A 27,650-nucleotide genomic window follows, 5' to 3' on the forward strand; every position below is an offset into this window, starting at 1 on the left:
GACATACGTGCTCCCAGACCGCAACACCAACAGTTTAAGAACAAAGGACACACTGAGCGATTATGAATAGACGGGATTCCCGAGAGAGTACAAAGTCCCGACTGCAAGATTAGTGTCCGGACGCTCGTCCGCGTACCGCTGGGACTGCCCCATCCGCCCAGCCCGGCCGAGCGAAAGTCCCCGCAGCCCGCGACCGTCCGAAGGCGCGGGCGCCCACAGCACAAGCGCAGGCGCAGGCGCAGGCGCCGACGCAGCTCCGGAGGAATTCCGCGGGGTGTGCCCCGCCCCTCGGGAGGAAGTGAGTCCGGGGCGCCAGCTGGCGTGAGGCCCCGCCCTCTCACGCCAACCCCGGCGTCGCGCTGACGTCAGCGTGCGTCAGCGCGTGCCCCGCCTGGGCGGGGGCTCGGGACGCCGCAGAGGTGCCGGCCGGCCGCATCTCCGGTGGACGCCGCCGCTCGGGCCCTCTGGAGGCCGGCGCGCCGTGTCCGCGGTGAGGGCGGCCCCAGTCTGGGTCCGGGGCGGGTTCGGGGCGGTCGGGGCGCGCAGGCTGGGTGGGGGGAGGGGAAGGCCGCGGGTCCCTCGGCCAGGCGCCCGGGCTCTGTGCTCTCGGTCGCCGACGCTCCCGTGCGGCTCGAGAGCCCGGCCCCGAGGCTCGCGGGCGAGGGGAGTCAGAGCCGAGCTGCCGGGAAATGCGTTCCGGCCGCCGCCCCCGCCTCGTCGATCGGACTCCGGCAGAGCCGCGCGCTCAGCGTCCCCGCGGGGGCAGGTCGGCTGCAGCCTCTGGAGGGCGGGGTTCCGGGCGCGAGACCTGAGGTGCGGGGTCCTTCGGTTGCGGTCTCCGGAGGGCGGGGTCCGGGTCGCGGGATCTAGGGTGCGGGGGGCCGGGCCGCCGGGTCCCTCGGCTGCGGCCTCGGGAGGGCGGGGTCCGGGGCGCTGGGGGCGGGCCGCCGGGTCCCTCGGCTGCGGCCTGCGGAGGGCGGGGTCCCTCGGCTGCGGCCTCGGGAGAGCGGGGTCTGGGGCGTGCGGGGTCCCTCGGTCGCGGCCTCGGGAGGGCGGGGGCGGGCCGCTGGGCGTCTCGGCTGCGGCCTCGGGAGGGCGGGGTCCGGGGCGCGCGGGATCCCTCGGCCGCGGCCTCCGGAGGGCGGCGCTGTGCGGGGGGGGGGGGAGGGGGTCCTTCGCCCGCGGCCTCGGGAGGGCGGGGTCCGAGGTGAGGGAAGCTTCGCGCGGGCCGCGGTGTGTGCGGGTTTTCTAGCTGCTCTGTGCGCGCGGGTGAGGTGTTGAGAGGGGCGAGCTCTCGCTGCCTGTCTTCTTAACTGCCAGTCGCCGGGCCCTGCAGAGACTCGGCGTTAGCACAGCGTGACCGTCAGGTTACTGCTGTTCGTGTGCCTCTTAGGGACCGCAGGCTCCCTCCTCCGCTGCCGTCTTTTGCGTCCAGCAAGCTGCCAGACGTGTCCTTAAGCTGTTAGAAGTGGTCACCAGAAGTGGGGGGACCCACAGCAGCGTAGCTTTCTAGGAGCTGATGTCTGTGCTCAGCACTGTTTGTGTTTTACAAATCATCCTAGTGCTGGGGCGCCTGGGTGGCTCAGTCGGTTGGGCGCGGGACTCTTGATTTCCGCTCAGGTGGTGCTCCCGGGGTCGTGGGATCCAGCCCTGCCTGGGGCTCTGCTGAGATGGAGCCTGCTGGAGAGTCTGGCCTTCTCTCCGCCCCTCCCCTGCTCGTCTGTGTCTCCCTCTCAAGATAAACATTTTTAAAAAAGGAACAGAGAAATAAATACGAAAATCATTTTTGAAAAAGGTATAATCAGTGCTCATGGGGTGTGTTGCATTTATTTTAATTAAGAGTTTTTCTAGTTGGAAAATTTTGGTGACTTTCTGGAGTTATCTGAAGTGTAAATCGTTTTTAGACTTAGTGAATACCCTGAACAGTCTATTAGTTGTTTACCATGAAAGTACAGTTTTCTAAAATAGCTTTTTTCTTCTTTCCAGATTTTCAGCCTTGAAGAGTCGACTCCCCCCCCTCCGCCCCCCATTTCTTTCCCCTGCAGTAATCCCGTTATGGAGAGTCCCATTACGGAGGAACTTTATAAAGGGATATAGTTTGAATCCTATAGAGTTAATTTTGTGTGTGAATTACAGTTTTAAAACATTAAGCGTTTTCAGAAAGAAGCCTAGTAGGGTCAGTTGCTGGTACATGTGCACAAATAGTAATTCTGTTTGTGATGTTTTGTTAAGCATTTGTGGTAACACTAGAAACAATAAGCTGTTATCTTCGTAAGTTGACTTATCTCTACAAAATGAATATTTTATATACATGATTTCTAAATGAAGGATAGTTTATTGGCTTTTTAAATGCAGTGTAGAAGTTTCTCTCGTGGGAATTTTATGGTTCAGTAGTTGATGAAGAAAATACCTTCAACTGGTCAAGTATAATAAATCTGTAGGCAGAGTTAGGAAGAAAGACAACATAACGATGCTGCAGGAAATAGAAACAGATATAGACAATATTTAACAAAGGTAGAAGAGTTCGCTTTAGGGAGGTTTCGTTTCGTTTCGTTTCACATCATACACACTAAACAGGCTATAGGTTCAATAAAGCTTGTGGGTGTTGATATCCCCAGAAGTAGGTACTGAAGTTAATGTAACCCACTTAAGTGAATATTGTGATAACCTATGTGAAATTAGCTTTTAGATAATATGACTCTATGAAGACTTTAATTCTTGTTTATTAGAATAAAACAAGTTTTTCAAAAAAATGTTAAAGTGCTTGAAAGAAATCTGAGTATAGGTTTTCCCTCTTGAGGCATAATCAGTAATTGTCTTGATAAACAGGCTTTGTACCTTATAACTAAGAGTAAATTAAAGGCATAATTAAGGTACATTGTTAATTTAGAATTTTGGGAATATCAGCCTCCTTGCAGAATCCAGCAGTTTTAACATATTTTCATTCGTGTATCAGCTTCTTTGAGGCCTTTATGTTAGCAATACACCAAATGATGTTATAATCTTAAACAGTACTAAATAGTATCTTGATAATTAAGGAAAGATATTCATCCCACCTGAGTGTAAACTCAGGTATAAATCCTGTAAAGAGGGTGTGGTGAACTTCACATAAGTAGGACCTTATTTGATTCTTTTTTACGGTAAAAAAAAAAAAAAACAAAAAAAACCTAATATAGGGCGAAGAGTTGACAAATTTCATGTGAAGGTTTTTAGCCATCAAAAAGTGAAATCACTCATGCACAAAACTACTTCCCAGAGACTCGTGCCAGGTTCTTCTTGTCAGAGAATTAAGAGCACGATGGAAGATAGCACGATCTTCGCAAATCGGACAGTCGGCAGCAAACAAAGAATACAGTATGACCTTTCATGTGAACTGTATAGGATGTCGACGTATTCGACGTTTCCCGCCGGTGTTCCTGTCTCAGAAAGGAGTCTCGCGCGTGCTGGGTTTTACTACACTGGTGTGAAGGACAAGGTCAGATGCTTCTGCTGTGGCCTGATGCTGGACAACTGGAAGCATGGAGACAGTCCTATTGAAAAGCACAAACAGCTGTATCCCAGCTGTAGTTTCATTCACAGTCTGGTTTCTCTTACTAGTCTGGAATCCACCTCTAAGAGTGCTTCTCCAATGAGAAACAGTTTTCCACATTTGTTGTCTCCCACTTTGGAACACGGTGGCACATTCAGTGGTTCTCATTCCAACCTTTCACCAAACCCTGTGAATTCTAGAGCGCTCGAAGACTTCTCCCCATTGAGGACTAACCCCTACAGTTACGCGATGAGTACTGAGGAAGCTCGATTTCTGACTTACCACATGTGGCCATTAACCTTCTTGTCACCCTCAGAGTTGGCGAGAGCCGGCTTCTATTACATAGGGCCTGGGGACAAGGTGGCCTGCTTTGCTTGCGGTGGCACTCTCAGTAACTGGGAGCCGAAGGATGACGCTCTGTCAGAGCATCGGAGACATTTTCCCAACTGCCCGTTTCTGGAAAATTCTCTGGAGACGCTGAGGTTTAGCATTTCAAACCTGAGCATGCAGACGCACGCAGCTCGGCTGAGAACGTTCGTGTGCTGGCCGTCGAGCGTCCCGGTCCAACCTGAGCAGCTCGCCAGTGCCGGCTTCTATTACGTGGGTGAGAGCCTAGCACAGCTGTGTGTTTTCTCCAGTTCACTTCTGTTTACGTATTAGAACCTGCGTGTTGAACTTCGGTCTGTTTTCTTTAGGTCGCAATGATGACGTCAAATGCTTTTGTTGTGATGGTGGCTTAAGGTGTTGGGAGTCTGGAGACGACCCGTGGGTGGAGCACGCCAAGTGGTTTCCAAGGTAATTCTTCTGAAAGGTATTTCTGCACAAAACCCTGTGCTTACAAGGGGTAGACGTCCTTGAGTGGTTTATGTTTACGTTTCAGTATATCAAAGCTGCTTTTATGCCATTGGGGAACATTTTAAAACCCCGAATGTTAGTTAGCATTAATTATTTTGATGAAAAGTGGTTCAGAATGGTCTCTTCTTTTGTAAGCCATGTATTCAGGATGTAGTTTAACTTACTCTTGATTGGTTTACCATTTTGGCCCTGCGTTTTATTTATGAGTTTCCCATTTTGCTTTAAAGAAATCTTAAGGATTACAAGGATATGTAAAATAGCATGAAAGAACATACATAGGAAAAAAGGAAAAAGAATAAGGGACGTAAGATGATTTAGAGAAGACCTAAAAATACATAGAATGAAAGCTGATTGAGTTTGGTTATGATTGTAAATTATTTTTTTCTCTACGGTTTATCTTATTTTTTTTAAACTGTATTTATTTTGAGAGAGAGAATATGCTGGTCAGGGGCAGAGAGGGATGGGGATAGAGGATCTGAAGCAGGCTTTGTGCTGACAGCAGAGAGCCCAGTGCGGGACCTCGAACTCCGGAACCGTGGGAGCATGACCTGAACTGACATTGGATGCTTTACTGACTGAGCCCCCCGGCTGCCCCCTTTACGGGTTATCTGTGATCTGTTGCTCATCTCCTGTTAGTCACGGTGTCTCTAGTGGTGTCTCTTGTTTTATACTGTCGCCTACAAAGAATTGAGAGGCCCTGTTGTTAGTGGAAATAGAACTAGAAATTTTTCGTTTTTGAGGAGCTGTGTGAACTTGGACGTCGTGTGACCCATTTGAAACTCTGTCCTCATCTCTATAATGGGGGCGTTGGATTAGACAATTTTTCTACATTGTGGTTAAGAACACATAACAAAATTTATCACTTTTACCATTTTTACCATTTTTAAGTCTGTAGTTCTGTGGCATTAAGTGCATTCACATCGTTCCTCGTCATTACCACCCTCCATTTCCAGATTTTCTCACCTTCCCAAGCTGTCATCTGTACCCATTGCTCCCACCAGGACTCTCCTTCCTGTCTCTGAATCTGACTGAGCTAGTTACCTCATGTAGGTGGGATTGCACAGCACAGGGTTGTGACCTGTGAGTGCCTTTCACAGTAATGAGTCGTCTCTTGAACCCCTTGAAGAAATTGAAACATCCTTTTGTCATTTTTGTGTGATACAGTAAAAAACCTGAAGTAAGAAATATTTTATTATGGATCAGTACATTGTTAAAAGTTGTGTTTTAAAATTTTATCTTTAAATTCATAATAGAACATTTGACTTTTTAACTCTCAAAGTGACCTATATCTTGGTTAAGTTACGTATGTAGGAAAAAGCATATTGTCAGAATTTTAAATGATTTGATTATGCCTAGCTCCAGGGGGTTGTGTACACGTAATTTGAAATTTAATACTGTATGAAAAAAACAAAAACAGCTTTCCTGTTCCAGTGTTTGAATTACTGCATTTTGTCCTTTATAAAGTAAAACCAAACCAAACCTTGGTTTATTTCTGTCATTTGTGTCTTTAGATGGCTAAATAAGGGAAAAGACAGGGTGCTTTTAGTAAACCGTCTGAAAACAGCAATTTCAGTTGGGGATAACCTTTAATCTCAGTAAATGAGAAACCAAAATGGATTAATTGCTAATCACTGTATTGTAACGGTTCATTCGTCAAATATTTGAGTGCCTGCTGGATGCTATTGTAGATACGGGAGACGTAGCAGTGACTAAGACAAATCTGTCTTTATCAAATTTATTAGAGGAGGGGAGATATATTAACCAGGGTTCATTTTACTTCCTGCTGTAATCATCAGGAATATAAATTGGTCCCAGAATAAAAATAAATTAAAACCGTGTGAAGACCGAGAACATAGTGACAACCAGCTGTTTTATCTCACTGACAATAAACTTAAGTTTTGAGCAAGCCTGGATGATGTCTGTTGATTTTACCCAGTCACCAGGTGAAGGGCATTTGGGTTTTTCTCACCGTGGAGTGATACTGAATAAAGCCACTGTAAACACTTGGGAACATACGTTTTCCTTTTGCTTGGGTGGATAGTTGGGCGTGAGATTGGTGAGTTGTATGGCAAGTTTTAAATTCCTGAGAACCCCTCTATTGTTTTCGGAAGCCCGCCCGCGGTGTGGGAGATCCCCAGGTGCTCATGTTCTTCCCTGCGATTGGTATCAGCAGGTGGTTTTATTTTAGCCGTTCTCGGAGGTATGTCGTGGTATTTCGCTGCGATTTCAGCGAGCATTTCCTTAATGGTTAATGATGATGAGCTTCTTATTTGTCATCTACATATGTCTTTTTTTTTTTTTTTTAATTTTTTTTTTTTTTCCAACATTTTTTATTTATTTTTGGGACAGAGAGAGACAGAGCATGAACGGGGGAGGGGCAGAGAGAGAGGGAGACACAGAATCGGAAACAGGCTCCAGGCTCCGAGCCATCAGCCCAGAGCCTGACGCGGGGCTCGAACTCACGGACCGCGAGATCGTGACCTGGCTGAAGTCGGACGCTTAACCGACTGCGCCACCCAGGCGCCCCTCTACATATGTCTTTTGGTGAAATGTCCAAATCTTTTGCCCATTTTAATTTTTTTTTTTTAATTATTAAGCTTTGAAAAGTTCTTAAATTCTGGGTACAAGTTCTTTATCAAGAGTGTTTTGCCAGCTTTCAGCTTGTGGCTGGTCTTTTCATTGTTTTAACAGTGGGTTTTAAGGATGGTAGTTCTTCAGTTTTATCTGGATTATGCTTTTGATCTCTTTGCTAAGAAGTCTTAATTGACCTAGGGACAAGAGAATTTTCTACTGTTTTTCTTCTAGAAGTTACATTGCCTTAGGGTTAAAGCTTAGTTCTGTGTTTCTTTGTTAGTTGACTTTTGCCTGTAGTATGGCAAACAAAGATGGAGGGTTTTTGTTTTTGTTTTTGTTTTTGTTTTTTTTTTTTTTGCAAATGGGTATTGAGTTGTTTAGAACCATTTTATTGAAAAACAAAAGGAATGGAATGCAGGTTACTGGGAACTTCTTTAACAAGTTGTGGTTTGTAAGCAAGAATTTGGGAGACACTGTATGTAGATAGAAATACTTGCGTATTTTTTGGAGGGAGGGTTTGTGCTTCACATGTAATCACATATAATGGAAGAACGGACCCTGGAGAAAGATCATTAGTTACTTTGTTGTGAAAGACTATATCTTAGAAATACCAAATTACAGTTTCTGAAACTATGTGAAACCCCAAAAGTGAACTGACCAGAACAGCATTTTTCAAGGTTTACCTTGTGCTCCCTTTGAGTTTCAGACCCTTTCATTGTTGTTGTGTGTAAATGTGGTTAAATAGAAAATACCAGAATGCATCAATACGTAGTAAGAGTTAGTAGTGTTATACAAGGATTTTTTTTTTCTGTTTGATATGTACAAATGCATACATATTTGTGTTGTGATGTAAAATATTTATACTCGGGGACACAGAGTTTGAAAGCCACTTGTCTAGAATGATCAGGTTATATTTTTGGTATATAATACTTGTTAAAAGTAATTTTTCTCCTTTTTTTTAGGTGTGAGTTCTTGATTCGCATGAAGGGGCAGGATTTTGTTGATGAGATTCAAGCTCGATACCCTCACCTTCTTGAGCAGGTGAGTAAGTTATATTTGGCAACACTGAATTCTCTTAAGTAATAATGACCAAAAATTATTATGAATAATATTTACATCTGTTTTCCTGTAAATTATGGTTAATTTATATCCAATTAGTGAGATCTGTAATTTTACTTTTTGTAACTACGTTGTTCAAGGCTTTTTAGAAAAGGTTTTTTGCTTTTAGTCTTTTGAAAAATCATTCTGCCCCTGTACAGATTTGTGGTGCAATTGGAGGAGGATCTGTAGTGTTTCCTCTGTCTTTTCAAGAAAAAACAAACCAACCAACTTGTTAGGAGTTTGGAATCACTGTCAGTGACCTAGCTGAAATACACCTTTTCAGTGGAATGAGAAGCCATTCATATTTGTTCCTCCTTTCCTGAAACTACAGAAATACTTGAACTTTAATTTGGAAGTAGGTGAAGTTTATGGGGATTTTTATGATGGTTAAGGTGAAACAAAGCAAAGTAAGTTTATAAATTATCTAGTTGTCAGCTGATTATGTACATTACTTAAGGTACACTGATCTTAATGGTGCACTGTTCAAGGTTGTTTGAGAGTTCCGATTTTACCTATTAATTTTTCTTTTGTTTTGTAGCTTTTGTCAACTTCAGATACTCCTGGAGATGAAAATACTGATCCACCAAGTATGTATGAAAATATTCCACATATAGAATGGACATTTTTATAAGAATGTTAAACATGAAAGGATGTAAAGAGAATTTGATTTATAAGGACATAGGAAAAAGTGTAGGGAAGTTAACAAATATGACGTATTTACTAAGATTCATGACCCTTTTAGAAGATTCTGGCAGGTATACTAATCTTTGTTCTTAAAGTGCTGACGTTACAACTGGGGAGACCAGACACCTGCAGAAGAGACCTGAGCATCACAGGTAGCTCACAGGTACCAGATTAGAGGTGTGAGCAATACGCCCTCCGTAGAGGGGAAGCTTGCCACGAGCTGGTGTTTTTGAAAAGGGTCAGTTGACATGATGGAAGACTTACGCTACATGTTAGTTATTTATGAGGTATGTAGTATTCTAGTGCAAGGATAGGCATTTAGTTAACATATGTAAGTTACATACGTTAGTGTGTCCAAAATAGTGAAGGTGACAGTCCATGGTTTCTGCCCTGCACTGAGAAAGGGGTGTTCTGTTGGTGGCACGCCACTGAAAGGAATATTGTCAGAATTGCAGCAGGACCAGAACGAGGTGACCATGATGCATATGGGTCTTGGGAACCATGACATGGGAGGTTGTTGAGGATTTGGAATTGGTGTTTGACATGATAACTCCTTCCTGTATGTTAGAACTGGAAAAGCTACCGGGGCCGAGTGGTCTTGGGCCGCCCTGCCGTGATTCCCTCAGAAAATGGCATTGCCTCTCTCCCTAAGTTTCGACACCCTCTTCCCTGACTTCCTCGCAGCTCATAGCCTTGCTTCACGGGTGCAGAGAGAACTCCGTCTCCCCTAGCAGAGTCAGCGTCCGCAGTCCATCCTAACGTCTCCTGTCCATTCCCTCTTGAAAGAACTGAGGCCAGCTCTTGCACTTGGCCTTTGTCCTCGTATCTCAGACCTGCTGCCGGTGTTAAGATCTTGGCTTGGGCAGTGATCTTCCCTTTCTGTCTCCAAGTTACTTACTTCATCGTGCAAACTTCCTCTGCCATCACCGCCCTAAGAGGACCTTTTCTTGCACCTGTGTTGTCTTCTAGCTGTTGTCTCACTTCTTGGCTTCCTTTTACAACAAAGGAAGAATTTAATCTGAGCTTACGCTCTTCTTTGTCATTTTTTCTTCAGCTTACTCGACTGTAGGCTGTTCTTGTCATGGTCACCAAGAACCACCAGCTCGGTAAATGCACTGATCTGTCCTCAGCCTTAGATTCGTCTCAGCTTTATTGGGATGTAATTGACATGCAGCACCATGTAAGTCTAGGGTGTGAAGTGCACAGTTGAGCCACATTAAGATGAACACATTGGTCTCCTCACATAATTTTAGTTTTTTTGTGAGATAGGAGCATTTAAGGGTTACTTTTTTAGTGACTTCAGAGTGTGTAATACAGTGTTGTCAGCTGTCGCCAATACACCGTTCATCAGATCCTCACAGCATACTCCTCTGATAAAGTCCATCCGTGTTGCAAATGGTAGCGTTTCCTTCTTTTTTATGGGTTAATAATACTCCGATGTGTGCGTGGCCTCCATTTTCTGTATTCATATTTGTCGATGGACACTTAGAGGTCGTCATGAATTGGCTGTTGTGAATCCTGCTGCAGTACACACGGGAGTGCAGATAAATGTTTGAGAGAGTGATTCCATTTCCTTCTGATACATATGCCGAAGTGGGATTGCTGGATCATTGGGAAGTTGTGTTTGTAACGTTTCCAGGAATCTTCCATGATGTTATCCACAGTGGCTGCATCAATTTACATGTCCACCAACAGTGCTGCACCAGGGTTCCCTTTTCTACATTCTTGCTGGCACTTGTTATTTCTTGTCTTTTTGATTCTAGACATTTCAACAGGTGTGAGGTGATACCTCATTGTGGTTTTGATTTGCATTTCCCATTGATTGGTGATGTTGAGCATCTTTTCATATGTCTCTTGGCCATCTGTATGTCTTTGGAAAAATACCTTCAGCTCCTCTGCCCATGTTTAAATTTTTTTTTTTTTTTTTGCCTTGGAGTTCTGGGAGTTCATATACTTTTCGATATTAACCGCTTCTCTCATACATGTTTGCAGATACTTTCTTTCACATACTTCCGGATACTTTCTTGCAGATACTTTTTAGTTTGATACAGTGCCCTTGATTGGTTTTTGCTTTTGTTTTTTGTGCTTTTAGCGTCCTATCCAAAAAATTCTGGTCACGGCCAGTGTCTGGGAACTTTTTATCTGTATTTCCTCCTAGGAGTTGTATGGTGTCAGGGCTTATATTGAACTCTTTAATCCATTTCGAGTTAATTTTTGTGGTGGTATAAGGTTTGGGTCCAGTTTCATTCTTTTGCATATGAGTCTCTCATTTTCCCAGCACTTTGTCGAAAAGACTCGCTTTTCCCTGTTTGTTTTTGGCTCCCTTGTGAAATATTAGTTAACTATATGCACGAATTTATTTTTTTTCTGAGCTCTGTGTTCTGTTCTATGGGCCTTAGATGTCTCTTTCATGCCAATACCATACTGTTCTGATTCCTCTAGCTTTGTGATTAAGTTTGAAATCGGGAAGTGTGATGCCTCCAGGCTTGGTTGTTTTTTTTTTTTGTTTGTTTTTGTTTTTGTTTTTTTCCTCCCTGATGATTGCTTTGGCTGTGTGGGGTGAATTTGAGAATTTTTCTTTTCTATTTCTGTGAAAAAGTAACATTGGGATTTTGACAGAGATTGCATTGACTCTATAGATGGCTTTGGGTAGTATGGATATTTTAACAATATTTTTCCAGTTCGTGAACATGGCATATCTTTCCACTTATTTTTGTCTTCCGTTTTTTTGTTTATTTGTTTTTTTAAATCCGTGTCAGTGTACAGATCTTTAACCCCCCGGGCTAAATATTTTTCTTAAGTATTTTATTGTTTTATTGAGATACAGTTGCTTTAATGCTGCTATAAATGGGATTTTTTTCTTTCAGATACTATGTTGTTAGTGTATAGAAATGTGACTTTTTAGTTCTACAGCTTTGTGAATTTGTTTATTGTAACTTTTTTGTTGGAGTCTTTAGGATTTTAAATATGTAAGATCACGTCATCTTCGAACATACACAATTAAAACTTCGTTTTTATTTCTCTTCTTGTCTAATTGCTGTGGTTAGGACTTCCAGTACTAATAAAAGTGGTGAGAGTGGATACCCTTGTTTTATTCCTGATTTTAGAGGAAAAGCTTCTAGCTTTTCACCATTTAGCATGTTAGCTGCAGGTTTGTTATATATGGCTTTCATGTTGTGTCCTTCCATGTCCATGTTTGTCCTTTCTATATGCAATTTGTTGAGAACTTTTGTTCTGAAAGGGTGTTGACTTTCACATTCAGATTTCTCAAATTTTGCATCTATTGAGTATTGAAAGGATCGTGTGCTTTTTATCCTTTATTCTATTAATGTTGTTTATCATGCTTACTGATTTGCATATGTTGAACTATCCTTGCATCCCTGGGATGAATCCCACTTCATCATATATGTGATCTTTTTAATAGGCTGTTGAATTCAGTTTGGTAGTATTTTGTTGATAATTTTTTTTTTTTTTTTTTTAATTTTTTTTTCAACGTTTTTTATTTATTTTTGGGACAGAGAGAGACAGAGCATGAACGGGGGAGGGGCAGAGAGAGAGGGAGACACAGAGTCGGAAACAGGCACCAGGCTCCGAGCCATCAGCCCAGAGCCTGACGCGGGGCTCGAACTCACGGACCGCAAGATCGTGACCTGGCTGAAGTCGGACGCTTAACCGACTGCGCCACCCAGGCGCCCCTTGATAATTTTTTTTAAGTTTTTATTTAAATTCCCTTTAACATACGTATAGTGTATTAACATACACTAGTTTCAGGTGTACAGTATAGTGATTCGACACTTGCACACATCACCCGGTGCTCATCATAGCAAGTGTCCCCCTGCTTATCCCCATTACCTGTTTTCCCCATCCCCCCACCCACCCTTACTCTGGTGACCATCAGTCTGTTCTCTGTAGTTAAGAGTCTATTTCTTGGTTGGCTGTCTGTTTATTTTCTTCCATTTTCTTGTTTGTTTCTTAAATTTCACGTGAGTAAAACCATACGATATTTGTCCTTCTGACTTACTTTGCTTAGCATAATACACTCTAGGTCTATCCATGTTGTTGCACATGGCAAGATCTCATTCTTTTTGATGGCTGAGTAGTACTCTATTACGTATACATACCACATCTTATTTCTTCATTGATCAGTTGGTGGACACTTGGGCTGTTTCCATAATTCAGCTGTTGTTGATAGTGCTGCTGTAAACATTGGGGTGCATCTATCCCTTGGAATTAGTGTGTCTGTATCCTTTGGGTAAATACCTAGTAGCACAATTGCTGGATGGTAGAATAGTTCTATTTATAACTTTTTGAGGGACCTCCATACTGTTTTCCAGAGTGGCTGCACCAGTTTGCTTTTGCACCATCATCAGTGCAACATCTGTTGTTTTCTGTGTTAATTTTAGCCATTCTGACCAGTGTGAGGTGATACCTCATTGTGGTTTTGATTTGTATTTCTGTGATGATGAGTGCTGTTGAGCATCTTTTCATGTGTCTGTTAGCCATCTGGATGTCTTCTTTGGAGAAAGGTCTATTCATGTCTTCTGCCCATTAAAAAAAAATTTTTAATGTTTATTTTTGAGAGACAGAGTGTGAGCAGGGGAGGGACAGAGAGAGGGAGACACAGAATCTGAAGCAGGCTCCAGGCTCTGAGCTGTCAGCACAGAGCCTGATTTGGGGCTCGAACCCACAAGCCACCAGATCATGACCCGAGCCAAAGTCGGACGCTTCACCAACTGAGCCACCCAGGTGTCTTCTGCCTTTTTTCTTTTTTTTTTTTTTTTTTACAAGTTTTTTTATATGTTTTGGACACTAAAGCTTTATTAGATAACGTCATTTGCAAATATTTTCTCCTTTAGGTTGCCTGTTAGTTTTTTTGATTGCTTCCTTTGCAGAAGCCTTTTGATGATGTCCCCATAGATTATTTTTGCTTTTATTTTCCTTGCCTCAGGAGACATATCTAACAAGTTGGTATGGCAGATGTCAGAGGTTGTTGCATGTGTTCTCTAGAATTTTCATGGTTTCCTGTCTCACTTTAGTCTTTCATCCATTTTGAATTTAGTTTGGCTGAAAAAGTGGTCCAGTTTCATTCTTTTGCATGTTGCCATCCAGTTTTCCCAACACCATTTGTTGAAGGGACATTCTTCTTCCCATTGGATATTCTTTCCTGCTTTGACACAGATTAATTGACCATATCGTGGTGGGTCCATTTCTGGGTTTTCTATTTGTTTCATTGTGCGATGGGTCTACTTTTGTGCCAGTTCCATAGTGTTTCCATTACTACAGCTGTGTTATAGAACTTGAAGTCCGGAATTGTGGTGTTTCCAGTATTGTTTTTTTGTGTTTTTTGGTTTTTTTTTTTGTTTTCCAAGGTTGCTTTCGCTATTGGGGGTCTCTTGTGGTTAGAGATTGCAAATGTTTAGATTGCTTTGGGTAGTTTTGACATTTTCACAATATTTGTTTTTAATGATCCTTGAGCATGGAATGTTTTCCCATTTCTTTTGTCTCATCTTCGGTTTGTTTCATCAGTATTTTATAGTTTTCAGAGTATAGATATTTAATCTCTTTGGTTAGGTTTATTCCTAGGTATCTTATTCTTGATGCAATTTTAAATGGGATTGATTCCTGAATTTTTCTTTCTTTTTAATTATTGATGTATAGAAATGCAACAGATTTCTGTACATTGATTTTGTATCCTGTGACTTCACTGAACTTGTGTATGAGTTCTAGCAGTTGTTTGCTGGAGTCTTTTGGGTTTTCTATCTAGAATGTCATGGTATTCGCACATAGTGAAAGTTTGACCTCTTCATTGCTGATCTGGATGACTTATTTCTTTTTGTTGATTAATTGCTGTGGCTAGGACTTCTAGTACTGTATTAAATAACAGTGGTGAGAGTGGACATGCCTGTCTTCCTGACAATAGAGGGAAAGCTCTCAGTTTTTCTTCCTTGATTATGATAGTAGCTGTGGGATTTTCATATATGGCCTTGATGATGTTGAGTTGTATTGCTTCCAAACATACTTTATTGAGGCTTTTTTCATGAATGGATGTTATATTTTGTCAGATGCTTTTTCTGTATCTGTTGAAAACATCATATTGTTCTTACCTTTTATTAATGTGGTGTATCAAATTGAGTGATTTGTCAATATTGAACTATCCTTGCAACCCAGGAATAAATCTCACTTGATCATGGTGAATGATTATTTTAATGTATTGTTGGATTTGATTTGCTCATATTTTGTGGAGAATTTTGCAACCATGTTCGTCAGGCGTATTGGCTTGTAATTATCTTTAGTGGAGTTTTTGTCTGATTTTGGTATCAGGGTAAAGCTGGACTAATAAAAGGAATTTGGAAATTTTCCTTCCCCTTTTATTTTTTGGAATAGTTTGAGAAGAATAGTATTCACTCATCTTCAAATGTTGGTAAGAACTCACCTGGGAAGCAATCCGGCTCTGGACTTGTGTTTGTGGGGAGTTTTCTGATTACTGATTGAATTCCTTTGCTGGTTATTGGTCTCTTCAAGTATTCTATTCTTCCTGTTTCAGTTTAGGTAGTTTATATGTTCCTAGGAATGTATCCATTTCTTTCAGGGTTGTCCAATTTGTTGGCATATAGTTGTTCGTCATATTCTGTTATACTTGTTTGTATTTCTGTGGTGTTGGTTCTTTTTCCTCTCTCATTTGTGATTTTATTTATTTTTAGGTCCTTTCTTTTCTTTTTGATAAGTCTAGCTGGGGGGTTATCACTTTTAATTAAGTTTTTCAAAGAACCAGCTCCTGGTTTCATTGATCTGTTCAATTTTTTTAGTTTCTATATCATTTATTTCTGCTCTGATCTTTATTGTTTCCCTGCTTGTGCTGCCTTTAGACTTTGTCGTTCTTTTTCTAGCTCCTTTAGGTGTAATGTTTGGTTGTATGTTGGAGATTTTTCTTGCTTCTTGAGCATGTTCTTTTTTTTTTTTTTTTTTTTAACGTTTATTTAATTTTAGAGGAAGAGTACACGAGCATGAGCAGGGGGGAGGGGCAGAGACAGGGGAGACTGAGAATCCCAAGCAGGCACAGGCCTCCATCTCAAGAATTGTGAGCTCATGACCTGAGCTGAAATCAAAGTTGGGTGCTTAACCGACTGAGCCCACCCAGGTACCCCTGGTAGCATGTTCTTTAGCCTCCATGTATTTGTGGTCTTTCAGTTTTTTCTTGCGGTTGACTTCTAATTTCATAGCAGTGTTGTCAGAACACATGCATGATGATCTCATTTTTTTGTGCTTGTTGATTTGTGACCTAATATCTGATCTCTTCTGGAGAATGTCCCATGTGCACTTGAAAAGTATGTGTATTTTAAGAGACTCTTAAATACTGAGAACAAACCGAGGGTTGATGGGGGGTGGGGAAGAGGGGAAAGTGGTGATGGGCATTCAGGAGGGCACCTGTTGGGATGAGGTCTGGGTGTTGTATGGAAACCAATTTGACATTAAATAATATTTAACATATAGTTCTGTTTAGATGATGTGTCCATTGATGTAAGTGGGGTGTTAAAGCCCTCTACTATTACAGAACTATAATCAATGAGTCCTTTTCTGTTATTAATAGTTTTATATATTTGGGTGCTCCCGTGTTGGGGACATAAATATATATAGTTGTCATCTTGTTGATTGTCTCCTTTGTTATGATATAATGCCTTTCTTCATCTGTTGTTACAGTCTTTTGTTTAAAATCTAGTTTTATGTAAGTAGTGCTACCATTTCTTTAGACATTTAGACCGTTTTCTTTAGACGCCGTTTGCATGATAAATGTTTCTCTATCCCCACTTTTTAAAAAAAATTTTTAAATGTTTTTTTATTTATTTTTGAGAGTGAGCGAGAGTGAGAGCGAGCACAAGCAGGAGAGGGGCAGAGAGAGGGGGAGACACACAGTCCAAAGCAGGCACCAGGCTCTGAGCTGTCAGCACAGAGCCTGACGTGGGACTTGAACTCATGAACCGTGAGATCATGATGTCAGCCAAGTAACCGACTGAGCCGTCCAGTCGCCCCTCTATCCTGCTTTGAATCTGCAGGTGTCTTTAGGTCCAAAAGTCTTATAGTCAGCATATAGACAAGTCTTGTGTGTTGTTGTTGTTGTTGTTGTTTAATCCATTCTGATACCTTATTTGTTTTTTTTTTTTTTTTTTTTTTTTTTTACTGGAGACTTTAGTACATTTACATTCAGAATAATTGTCAATAAATAGGAATTCAGTGCTTTTTTATTACTTTGTTTCTGGAGGTTTTCTCTGTTCCTTTGTTATCTTTGTCACTTTTGGTCTCTCTTTCCACTCAGAGTCCCCTTTAATATTTCTTGCAGGGCTGTGGGCAGCGTTTGGTCCCTGGCCTGAGTGTAGCGAGTTCTGACGATGTTTACTCTGGTCTGCTTGTGAAGTGAGACCTGTCACCACCTCCATTGGAACTAAAGCTCTGCAGAGCTCTCTGGTTCGGAGATGTGGTGTGGGTGGGTGTTTTCTATGTGGTGTGGGCAGGTGTTTCTGTCTGTCTTCTGAGGAAGGAGTCGCCCACACTGGGATTGAGGCAAACCTGACTGAGAAGGGTAGTACTGGTAGAGCGCAGGGGCGTGGGATCTGGTGTAAGCAGGTTAGGCAGCCAGTGTGGGCGCTGTGCTGTTTACTGCAGGTGGCTCTCTGTTGATGCTGAGAGGCAGGGGAGGGAAATGGCAGCAGCTGGCTTCTTTTTCCCCTGTCTCCCAGAATGCTGCCTCACAGGTAAGCCACGTGCCCCAGGCATTTTTCAGATCCTGTTTCCATGCTGTCTGCCTCCAGGTTGTTTGCCTGCCTTCTCCCCAGGTAACTCTTAGGGGCTCCATCTCAGTCAAGCCCTCTGACCTTTGAAACTCCAGGCTTTAAGCCCTCCTGGTGGTAAGAATTCATGAAAATCAGCCCCTCTTATTTTCCAAGCCAGTGGCTTTGGGGAAACATTCTCCTTGTGCATTCACCTGTGTGTTCCCCTCTCTCTCTCTCTCTCCCTTCTCTGCGACCATGCCCAACCACCCCCCCCCCCCCCCCGCCCTCATCCACAGCACCTGTGATCCATTCCCCCCGCCCCCCCCCCCCCCCCCCCGGCCCCAAACCACGTCTGTACACTTGTTACCTTCCTCAGTTGTGATTTCTTCTCTCCCTTGAGTTGTGGAGTTTGTTCTGTTAGTCTTTAGGTTGATTTCTGGATATGGAGGATAATTTGATAGTTACCTAGTTGTGTTGGAGGGATGAGATGAGCCTGGGGTCCTCCTACTCCACTGCCATTTTAGCCCTCACCGTCCCCAAGAATTTTAGTGTCTGTGTTCATTAAGGATATTGGCCTGTGGTTCCTATTCGTGTAGTGTCCTTATCTATCTTTAGTGTCATGCTGCCTCATGAAATGAGTTTAGGATTGTTCCCTCTCTTCATCTTTTTGAAAGAGTTTGAGAAGGATTGGTGTTATCCTTTTTAAAATATTTGGTAGAATTCATGAATTCAGTCATCTAATATTTGACTTTTCTTTGTTGTGAGGTTTTTATTACTGCTTCAGTCATCTTAGTTGTTATTGGTCGGTTCAGATATTTTATGTTTTCCTGATTTCATTCGTGGTTAATTTGTAGGTTTTTAGCGGTTTATCCATTTCGTATAGATTGTTTAGTTTGTAATGTTCACAGTAGTCTCTTAGGATCTTCTGCATTTTTGGATGTGTTTTAATGTGTCCTCTTTCATTTATAATTTTGTATGAGTCTTTTTTTCTAGGTTAGTCTTGCTAGAGGTTTGTCATGTTTTTGTATATCTTTTCAAAAACAACTGTTAGTGTCACTGTTTTTTCCTATGGTCTTTACAGTTTCTGTGTCACTTACTTCTGCTCTAATCTTTAATATTGTCTTCTTTCTGCCCACCATGGGCTTAGTTCATTCTTTTTTTGCATTCTTTTTTGTTTTTTGTTTTTTAAAAAATATTCAACTGTTCTGTGTCTTTTAATTAGAGAACTTCGTTCATTTACATTTTAAAGTCATTACTGGTAATGTGAAGACATTTGAATTCCTTTGTTCATTTCTTCCTCTCTGGCTGCAGTTCTTTTTAATTTATTTTTTGTAGTGGTATGCTTTTAATTAATTTTTCTTTACATTTTGTGTATCTATTCTAGGTTTTTTCTTTGTGTTCACATGAGGTTTAACCTAAAACAAAGTATAGATGTAAGTCTGTTTTAAGCTGGTAACAACTTACCCTTTTATTATCTTTACCGTACATTTTACACTGTTGGTGCCATACTTTATATCTTTTCCTATTTTGTATCTATTCAAGTTATTTTAGCTATAGGTATTATTTAGTTAGTTATTTTTTAAGTAGGCTCCACACTCATCATGGAACTTGAACTCACAACCCTGAGATTAAGACCAGAGCTGAGGTCAAGAGTCGGATGCTTAACTGACTGAGCCACTCAGGTGCTCCTAGCTATACTTACCATTATTACTGTCCTTTAGCTTTTATACCAGAGGAATGGTTACATGGTAGGGAATCCTGAATTTGACTGATTGTCTACCTTCACCAGTAAGTTGTGTGCTTGTATATGTTTTCATGTTACTGAGTGTCCCTTCAGCTTGCCCAACTCCCTTTAGCATTACTTGTGGGGCAGGTCTAGGGTGAATAACTCCTTCAACTTTTGTCTGGAATGTTTTTACCTTTTCTTATTTTCTGAAGGACAGTTTTGCAGTTATTCTTAGTGTGGTTCTTGTCTTTTCACTCTTTAATGTATCCTGTCAGTCTCACCTGGCCTGCAGGGTTTCTCCAGAGTCTGCAGGTAGCCTGAGGGTGCGCCTTGTATACAAGGAGTCTTTTTTTTTCCTCAGTTTTCAAAGTTCCCTCTTTATCTTTGACTTTTAACATTTTGATTATTGCCTATCTTAGAGGAATGTTTGGGTTGATCATGTTTAGGGTTCTTGGATTTTACTGTTGCTGGGTATCCATATCTGTCTCCTGATTTGGGACTTTTTAGTTATTATTTCTTTAAATAAGTTTTCTCCTGCTTTTTCTCTTCTGGAACCCCTGTGATGGGATATTCACTTGTTCGGTGGTGTCCTGTAATTCACATAGGCTTTCTTCACTTTTTTGTTCCTATAACCGGCTAATTTCAGATAATCTCCCTTCACTCTCAGATTCTTTCTTCTCCGTGGTCAAGGCAGTTACTAAAGACCTGTGCTGAATTTTTCAGTGTATTTTTCAGCCCTAGGATTTTTTTGTGTGTGGTTTCTGTTTATTAAATTTCTAATTTTGTTCACGTATTATTTCATTTAGTTGCCTTCCTTTGTTCTCTTAAATTTCATTAAGTGTAAGATGGTAACAAATTATAGATCTGTATTCATTTCTTTGGGGTAAATTACTGGACCTTTATTGGTTTTCTGTGGTGTTGTCCTTTTGCCTGTTTTGCATGATCTGAGTAGCATTTCCGTGGTGTCTGCATTTGAAGGAAGAACCTTCTTTTCTGGTCTTTACACTGGTTTTTGGCAGATAAAGACCTTTTCCTGTCTTTTCCCTTGGCCAATGCTTGGTTGGAGCCAGTTTCAAAGCTGTTGCTAGGTCTGTGGTGGAATCTGTGGCTGGTCTTGTTTCCAGTGGCTGGGGTTGGCATGGATCCTGTCTGGTCCATCCCTTGTCGGGCGGTACTGCCTCCAGTGCCAGTACATTCTTCTGTAGGATGTTGGGATAAGGGTCTGCTTCAGTGTCCACAGTTGGGTCCTCAGACAGCACGACAGTTACCATATACACAGATGGGTGTGGCTCCCTCTGGGTCCTCGGGAGGGTTCCTGTTTGGTCACTGATGGGTTCCTGGGTTGGCGGGACTGGCCCTGGACAATGGCTGAGAGGGGTTGGAACTGAGTCCCAGGGCTGTTTCAGGTCCTACAGCCAGGATTGAGGTCTGTAGACCTGGCTGTGGAGACACAGGTGGCCTTGTCTCCTGCTAGATGGCTTGGCGGGCAGGACTGTTTCCTGATTGCATTTGGAGGCTGGAGCCGTTTCAAGATCTTCTGAGGTGGAGACAGGAGTGTCCTGTGCCAGTTGTATTGCTGTGGACCGAGACTAGGGGAGCTGGAGCCAAGTACAGGGGTCCCTCAGGCACTCTAGGTGTGTACTGGGGATGTCTCTTGCTGGGTCCCGGGGCTAGCAGGCCTGTCTGCAGATTGCAGCTGGGATAGGTTGGAGCCTCCTTACGAGGTCCTTTCATAGTCTGGCTTTTGACTGAATTCGGTGTGTTTATCTCTCGAGGCTCCCAGACTATGCCAGATCCAGTTCACAGGCAGTTTCAGTGTCTACAGACCTGGAACTGAGGTCTGTATGTCTCTTTGCCAAAGCATGGGTAGGCCTAGCTGCTCCTCATTCTGTGTGTGGTGGGGTGCTGGTGCAGGGTCAGGCCGTGTGGGGTGCTGGTGTAGGACCAAGACGTGGGGGGTGCTGGTGCAGGGTCAGGCCGTGTGGGGGTGCTGCTGTAGGGTCAGGCCGTGGGGAGTGCTGGTGCAGGGTCAGGCCGTGTGGGATGCTGGTGCAGGGTCAGGCCGTGTGGGGTGCTGGTGTAGGACCAAGACGTGGGGGGTGCTGGTGCAGGGTCAGGCCGTGTGGGGTGCTGGTGTAGGACCAAGACGTGGGGGGTGCTGGTGCAGGGTCAGGCCGTGTGGGGGTGCTGCTGTAGGGTCAGGCCGTGGGGAGTGCTGGTGCAGGGTCAGGCCGTGTGGGGTGCTGGTGTAGGACCAAGACGTGGGGGGTGCTGGTGCAGGGTCAGGCCGTGTGGGGTGCTGGTGTAGGACCAAGACGTGGGGGGTGCTGGTGCAGGGTCAGGCCGTGTGGGATGCTGGTGCAGGGTCAGGCCGTGTAGGACCAAGACGTGGGGGGTGCTGGTGCAGGGTCAGGCCGTGTGGGATGCTGGTGCAGGGTCAGGCCCTGTGGGGGTGCTGCTGTAGGGTCAGGCCGTGGGGAGTGCTGGTGCAGGGTCAGGCCGTGTGGGGTGCTGGTGTAGGACCAAGACGTGAGGGGTGCTGGTGTAGGACCAAGACGTGGGGGGTGCTGGTGCAGGGTCAGGCCGTGTGGGGTACTGGTTTAGGACCAAGATGTAGGGGGGGTGCTGGTGCAGGGTCAGGCCGTGTGGGGTACTGGTTTAGGACCAAGATGTAGGGGGGTTGCTGGTGCAGGGTCAGGCCGTGTGGGGTGCTGGTGTAGGACCAAGACGTGGGGGGTGCTGGTGCAGGGTCAGGTCGTGTGGGGTGCTGGTGCAGGGTCAGGCTGTGTGGGGTGCTGGTTTAGGACCAAGATGTAGGGGGGGGGTGCTGGTGCAGGGTCAGGCCGTGTGGGGTGCTGGTGCAGGACCAAGCCAGATGGCCTGTATCCAAGTCCTGAAGGGTATGGAGTTGTGCGTGGGTCTGTAGCCAGGACTGTCAGCCCTGTGGGTGCCCGCCCATCTTGTTAAAACAGTTCTTGGTTTTGTTCTCCACTGGGGTTTCAAAATCTGCCTGCATCTCAAAGCTTGCTCAGAAGCACTGTTGTTGACAGGTGGAATCCAAGTTGCTGTTGAGTCAAGATACATGTGGGGGGACATCTTACTCAGAAGTCTTGCTGACATGATTGTTCTGCATCCTTCTGAAGACATCTTCTCTGCTTGGCTTCCTGGACACCACATTCTTGGTTTTCCACTATTTCTCTGCTTAATCACGAACAGTCTCCTTTGTGGCTCCTTTTTCAAACCACAAATGATAGAGTATCCCTCAACACTTGGCCCAAATTTATTTCTTCATTTTATGAGCTTCAGGCTGGCATGTCCAACTACATGTTTGAATCTCTACTTGACTATAGTGAGTATTTCAGGGTTAATATGACCAAAGTAAATCTTTTCTCTTGTCCGTCATCCCTTGGATTTGTTCTTTATCTGGTCTTCCCTAGCTCTGTTAACGGCCCCCACCTGTTAAGGTCAAAAAGTTGACTCTGGGTAGGCATCATCCCAGTTTTTCTCTTTACTTTGTATATTTAATCCGTGGAGGTCTTTCCATCTCCTGCCTTCATACTGTGCCCCAGATCTCAGCGCCCCTGCCCAGCACGACCGTCCACGTGCCTTCATTGCCTGTGCCCCCGTCCACCTGATGGAGACCTGTCATCATTGTCTGTCATAGTGTCCTGATTGGTCTCCTCATCCCATCCTACCTCATGAGAGTTGATCACAGAGCTGCCAGAGTCACCTTTGGGAAAAACAAATCAAATTTCATCTTTCTTCTGCTTAAAGTGTTTGCAGAACGTTCTAGTACATAGTAAAATACAAATGTGCAAGGCTCTACGTGATCTGGGGATCATTGTATCTCTTGACTACTTGTCACTTATACACTTCTTGTATACACTGAGATTTTTGTCTTGTTTAGGGCTTTTACGGTTGCTTTTCTGTTTGCCTAGAGATTTTTTTCCAATACTCCCGGAGCTCCTTCTGGTTCCCATATGTGTTCTGGTGTTACCTTCAGACAGCTTTTCCCCAGACGTTGGAACAAGGGAGTTGTTGTTATGCCAGTTCTCCAGTAGGTGGCAGTCAGGTTTCTGTGTAATTTTCACGCAAGTGTCCCTGTTCCCTGGTAATGCTTTCCTGGCCACCCCCCACCCCCATCATTTCCATTGTCTACCTGCCTCCTAGTTTATCTTACTCGTTTTCTTGTTTTCCACACCTGTCACTGTCTGATATCACATTACTTCTTCACCCACATTTTACATCTTGAGACATATTTTGCACGAACTGGTCTCCCATGTCACTCTCCTTCCCATATTGTTCTGATTCGTCTGTTCACCTCTGTAGATGCTGTTTATCCTTCAAGTCCAAACTCTGATGCCATCTTTAATGAAGTCTTTGTTGATTCCCCCCACTTTCCTGGACTGTACCTACGTTTGTATAGTGTATTGGTTCCCCAAAATGGCCGTGCTTCAGAATCATTTTGGGGATTTAAAAAAGACATGAATTCCTAAGTGCTGTCCTTAGCGAGTCTCTCATCAAGTAGGTTCCAGGACACAGCCCAGGAAGTGATATTTTGGAAAAGTGTATTACACTTGTTACAGTCTCACTTGTTACTACAGTCTCACTTGAACCTTCTTGAGTTGATACTTTTGTTGGAATTATAGGTAATTGGTGCATATAGCTCATATCCCTTACCAGGATATATGCCTGGTAAGGGACATACTGTTTTTCTCCGTATTTTTATGTTTGTGGAACTTACCATCGGTAACCTGTCTTTTCAAATAGTTGTTCATTTTGGGCCTGGAGAAAATTCCTCCGAAGATGCCGTCATGATGAACACACCCGTGGTGAAAGCGGCCTTGGAGATGGGCTTCAGTAGAAACCTGGTGAAGCAGACCGTTCAAAGCAAGATCCTGACGAGCGGGGAGAATTACAAAACAGTCAGTGATATTGTGTTGGCACTTCTTGATGCTGAAGATGAGACCAGAGAAGAAGAGAAGGAAAGACAAACTGAAGAGCTGGCATCAGGTATTGGGGAGTGTTAGTCACCTGCCTTATTGCCACGAGGATCCTGGGAATGCGTGACCCGACGCAGGCCTACCCGCCTCTGCTCACTGCTGGCGGCCGCGCGTCGTCTCCTTCTGCCCTGTGGGCTGTGCTGACGATCATTGACCGTGGCTTTCTAGGCTTTCTAAAATATGTTTATCTTTCAGTAACACCTGAGACTTACGCTGATCAGAGGATCTTAGCATCACTTTTCTTGAGCCGTATTGCTTTTCTTCTTGATATAGAACAATTTTAAATTGTTTTGAGAAAGGAAGATTTAAAGTTGAGTGCAGGTTTTTTGTTTTTGTTTAAGATTACCTTCTTCAAATCGTACTCTTAAAGCAGTATTTTAACTCCCTGATCCTTGCTGAGTGGTCCTCATACAGAAGGTAGAGCTAGTGATGAAGTCCTAGGCCTTGGTGAGCAGCCCCGGCCCAAGGGCACTCTCTTGGTGTCCGTCCGGGTCAGGCTAAGCCCCCCGAGTGATCGCTCCTTCTGCAGTGTTCACTGAGCGCGAGCACCTGTGTCAAGTACTGTGCCGACTGTGGTGCTTGCTCGGGGGCTCCCAGACTGGGTGTGGGGTCTAGGGGAGGCCCCGAGTTGAGCCGGCAGAGGGGAGGGAGGTGGTGTCTGTAGTGTCCACTGGGGTTTGGGCTGCAGCTTGTGAGGAACCACAGGAGGAGTTGAGGACCTTACTCTGGCATGTAGGAAAGTATTTCAGGTCTGGTTTCTCAGTTGGTACAGATTTGTGTTTAAATCCGGGCTCTGTCAGTCAGCACGCTGCAGTTTCCGTAACCAGACGTCGGCCGTGTGCCCTGTGGAGTGGAGATGACAGTGGCACGCGCTGTGTGGGTCGCTCTAGGGTGAAGGGAGAAGCTGCAAGCACCTGAAGACGCCTCGTGTTCACTCGATCGACCCGGAAGGGGTCACGCTCAGGGCAGGCAGCCAGGGGGGCTGGGCTGGGGGGGAGGCTCCGCGGTAGCCATGGACTCGGAGGGAGCACTCTGCTGGGATGCTGGCTCTGCCGCCGGTGCTTTCTCTGACCGCAGGGACGGCAGTCGTTGCTGAGGCGGTGGTGTCCGTATTTGAAAGTGAGAACCGTCGTACCTGCCTTGTTTACCTGACGGGATCTTTTTATCAAATAAGGCAGTTGATAGGAAAGTGCTAATGAAATTAAAGTGATATAATGCAAATAGAAGTCAGTATTATTAGGGGCGCCTGCGTGGCTCGGTCGGTAAAGTGTCCGGCTTCAGCTCAGGTCATGATCCCACAGTTCTTGGGTTCGAGCCCCACTTCAGGCTCTGTGGTGACAGCTCGGAGCTTGGAACCTGCTTCGGATTCTGTGTCTCCCTCACTCTGTGCCCTTCCTCCACTTGCACGTGTGCAATCTTTCAAAAATAAGTAAACGTTAAAAAAACTTAAGTCAGTATTATCAATTTCGCTGGGGGGTGGAGAAGTAGAGGTGGGAAGTTTCTACTGTCCTTTAAAATTCTCTTAGGTAGCAGGGTCATGAGACAGGTAAGTATGTAGACTTTTAGAAGTGACAGGAACAGACACTGTGTGTTGTGTGCACTACACAATATGCCCTAGCCGTATCTTCCAGAAGTTTTCTAGATGATAGGCATTAAATCGCAAACAGGTAATTTTGTGCTGCTTTTTCAAGCTCCTATGTATTTACTGCCTGCACTGTTTGTAGGCTTGGTTGTTAGTGACTGTGTGTGCACACGGTTGGAACGTTTTAAAATCTCACGGATTTTTTTCCTTTTTTCTTTTTTAAATGAAGATGATCTGTCATTAATTCGGAGGAACAGAATGGCTCTTTTTCAACAGTTGATGTGTGTGCTTCCTATCCTGGATAATCTTTTAAAGGCCAATGTCATTAATAAACAGGAACATGATATTATTAAGCAAAAAACACAGATACCTTTGCAAGCAAGAGAACTGATTGATACCGTTTTGGTCAAAGGAAATGCTGCTGCCAGCATCTTCAAAAGCTGCTTAAAAGAAATTGACCCTACATTATATAAGAACTTATTTGGTGAGTTTTTGGTAAAATTATTTTAGAAACCTTTGAGATGATGTTCACTTTTAAGTTTGACAAACAAGATAAATGTAATTCACAAACTGTAGTCGATAAATGTAACTCGCTCTAAGAAAAGGAAGATTTCATCACGGACGTACGTGATGAACGTCCTACAGTCTGTAGGTAGAACCTGTGTTCACTAGACAGCGGGTGGGGAGGAACGAGCAGGTGAAGCCACCTTCTGTTTGGTAGAAAAATGCTTTTTGTTGTTTTTCTTTCCTTAGTGGACAAGAACATGAAGTATATTCCAACAGAAGATGTTTCAGGTAAAACAAAATTCAGACTCAAGACCAACCTGAAATATTACCGTGGTTAAAATTTCTAACGGGAATTAAGTAGGAACTGAATTTCACTCAAGTGTTCTGTTCGTCTCAGGTCTGTCGCTGGAAGAGCAGCTGAGGAGGCTGCAGGAGGAAAGAACCTGCAAAGTGTGCATGGACCGAGAAGTGTCCATAGTGTTCATTCCCTGCGGCCACCTGGTGGTGTGCAAAGACTGCGCCCCTTCCCTCAGAAAATGCCCCATTTGCAGGGGTATAATCAAGGGCACCGTCCGGACCTTTCTCTCATAAAAGAAAAACCGTATGTTTGCTTATATAGGAAAGTGTCGAAAACATGGTTGAACATTTGAAGCCATCCGGAGTATAGAAAGAATGATTGTTCTTTAATTATGACACTTGTAATCTGCTTTGGTACTAGTGATCTTGTTTCAAAAAATAGTATCGTTTATCCTATTTAATGCTAGTCTTTATTGCTACAAAAGGAGAGGTTTCCGTTTGGCGGGCCCTAGTGCCGTACGTGTGTGAGCACAGGCGCAGCCTCAGCGCTGGGGAGTCACTGCAGCAGTGCCTGGTGTTGGTATTCCTTCTGGAAGCTTTGAGGGCTTCATTAGCATGTAGTGTAAAAGAAACGGACACCGGGAGCTCTGGACTTTCCCCAAATCCTGATGCCAAATTCTCCGTGGTGTTTTTTCATTTGTGTTTTGAAATAAGTGTGTTTTTCTTACTGGTACATAAGCTTTTTCTTAATTTGTGAGAAACATCTTAATAAAGTTCTTTAAAAAGATTGCACCATCATTTTTTTCTCTTAAAAATTATTTTCTATATGCCTTGTGAGATTTAAATGAGTTAATAATGTACATAAATGTAGTGTCGGTCACCCTGTAAGCACACAGATGTTAGCTGTTAAATAAAAAATTGAATTCATAAAACAGATTACTAAGAAGTGTTTAATGTGATCTATGAAATTCTTTTAGATGACGGTATCTAGTTGCTTTTATATTATAGATACTATTTTTTTCTTTTA

The 27,650-nt window shown here is 43.7% G+C and overlaps 2 protein-coding genes across 2 annotated transcripts; one reads left to right on the forward strand and one right to left on the reverse strand.

Moving 5' to 3' along the window:
* Nucleotides 1-366: 366 nt before the first annotated feature.
* On the forward strand, nt 367-27,559 carry BIRC2 (baculoviral IAP repeat containing 2). The gene is made up of 9 exons (XM_042904650.1): nt 367-490; nt 1,987-4,133; nt 4,225-4,324; nt 7,921-7,999; nt 8,598-8,646; nt 24,005-24,247; nt 26,049-26,303; nt 26,573-26,614; nt 26,724-27,559. The coding sequence occupies exons 2-9, from the start codon at nt 3,236-3,238 to the stop codon at nt 26,915-26,917; spliced, it is 1,860 nt and encodes a 619-aa protein (XP_042760584.1). The 5' UTR covers nt 367-490; nt 1,987-3,235; the 3' UTR covers nt 26,918-27,559.
* On the reverse strand, nt 376-2,193 carry LOC122200244 (proline-rich protein 2-like). The gene is made up of 2 exons (XM_042905720.1): nt 2,186-2,193; nt 376-1,147 (listed from the first exon to the last, which is right to left on the reverse strand). The coding sequence occupies exons 1-2, from the start codon at nt 2,191-2,193 to the stop codon at nt 376-378; spliced, it is 780 nt and encodes a 259-aa protein (XP_042761654.1).
* Nucleotides 27,560-27,650: the final 91 nt, after the last annotated feature.

The sequence above is a fragment of the Panthera leo genome, chromosome D1, assembly GCF_018350215.1.
Source record: "Panthera leo isolate Ple1 chromosome D1, P.leo_Ple1_pat1.1, whole genome shotgun sequence".
NCBI lineage: Eukaryota > Metazoa > Chordata > Mammalia > Carnivora > Felidae > Panthera > Panthera leo.

Excerpts from the sequence above, each read along its gene's own strand:
- BIRC2 (XM_042904650.1), top strand. The coding sequence starts at position 3,236 with ATGCACAAAACTACTTCCCAGAGACTCGTGCCAGGTTCTTCTTGTCAG. Across the intron at positions 4,325-7,920 it reads CACGCCAAGTGGTTTCCAAG|GTGTGAGTTCTTGATTCGCA; the intron begins GTAATTCTTCTG and ends CCTTTTTTTTAG. Across the intron at positions 26,615-26,723 it reads TCCAACAGAAGATGTTTCAG|GTCTGTCGCTGGAAGAGCAG; the intron begins GTAAAACAAAAT and ends TGTTCGTCTCAG.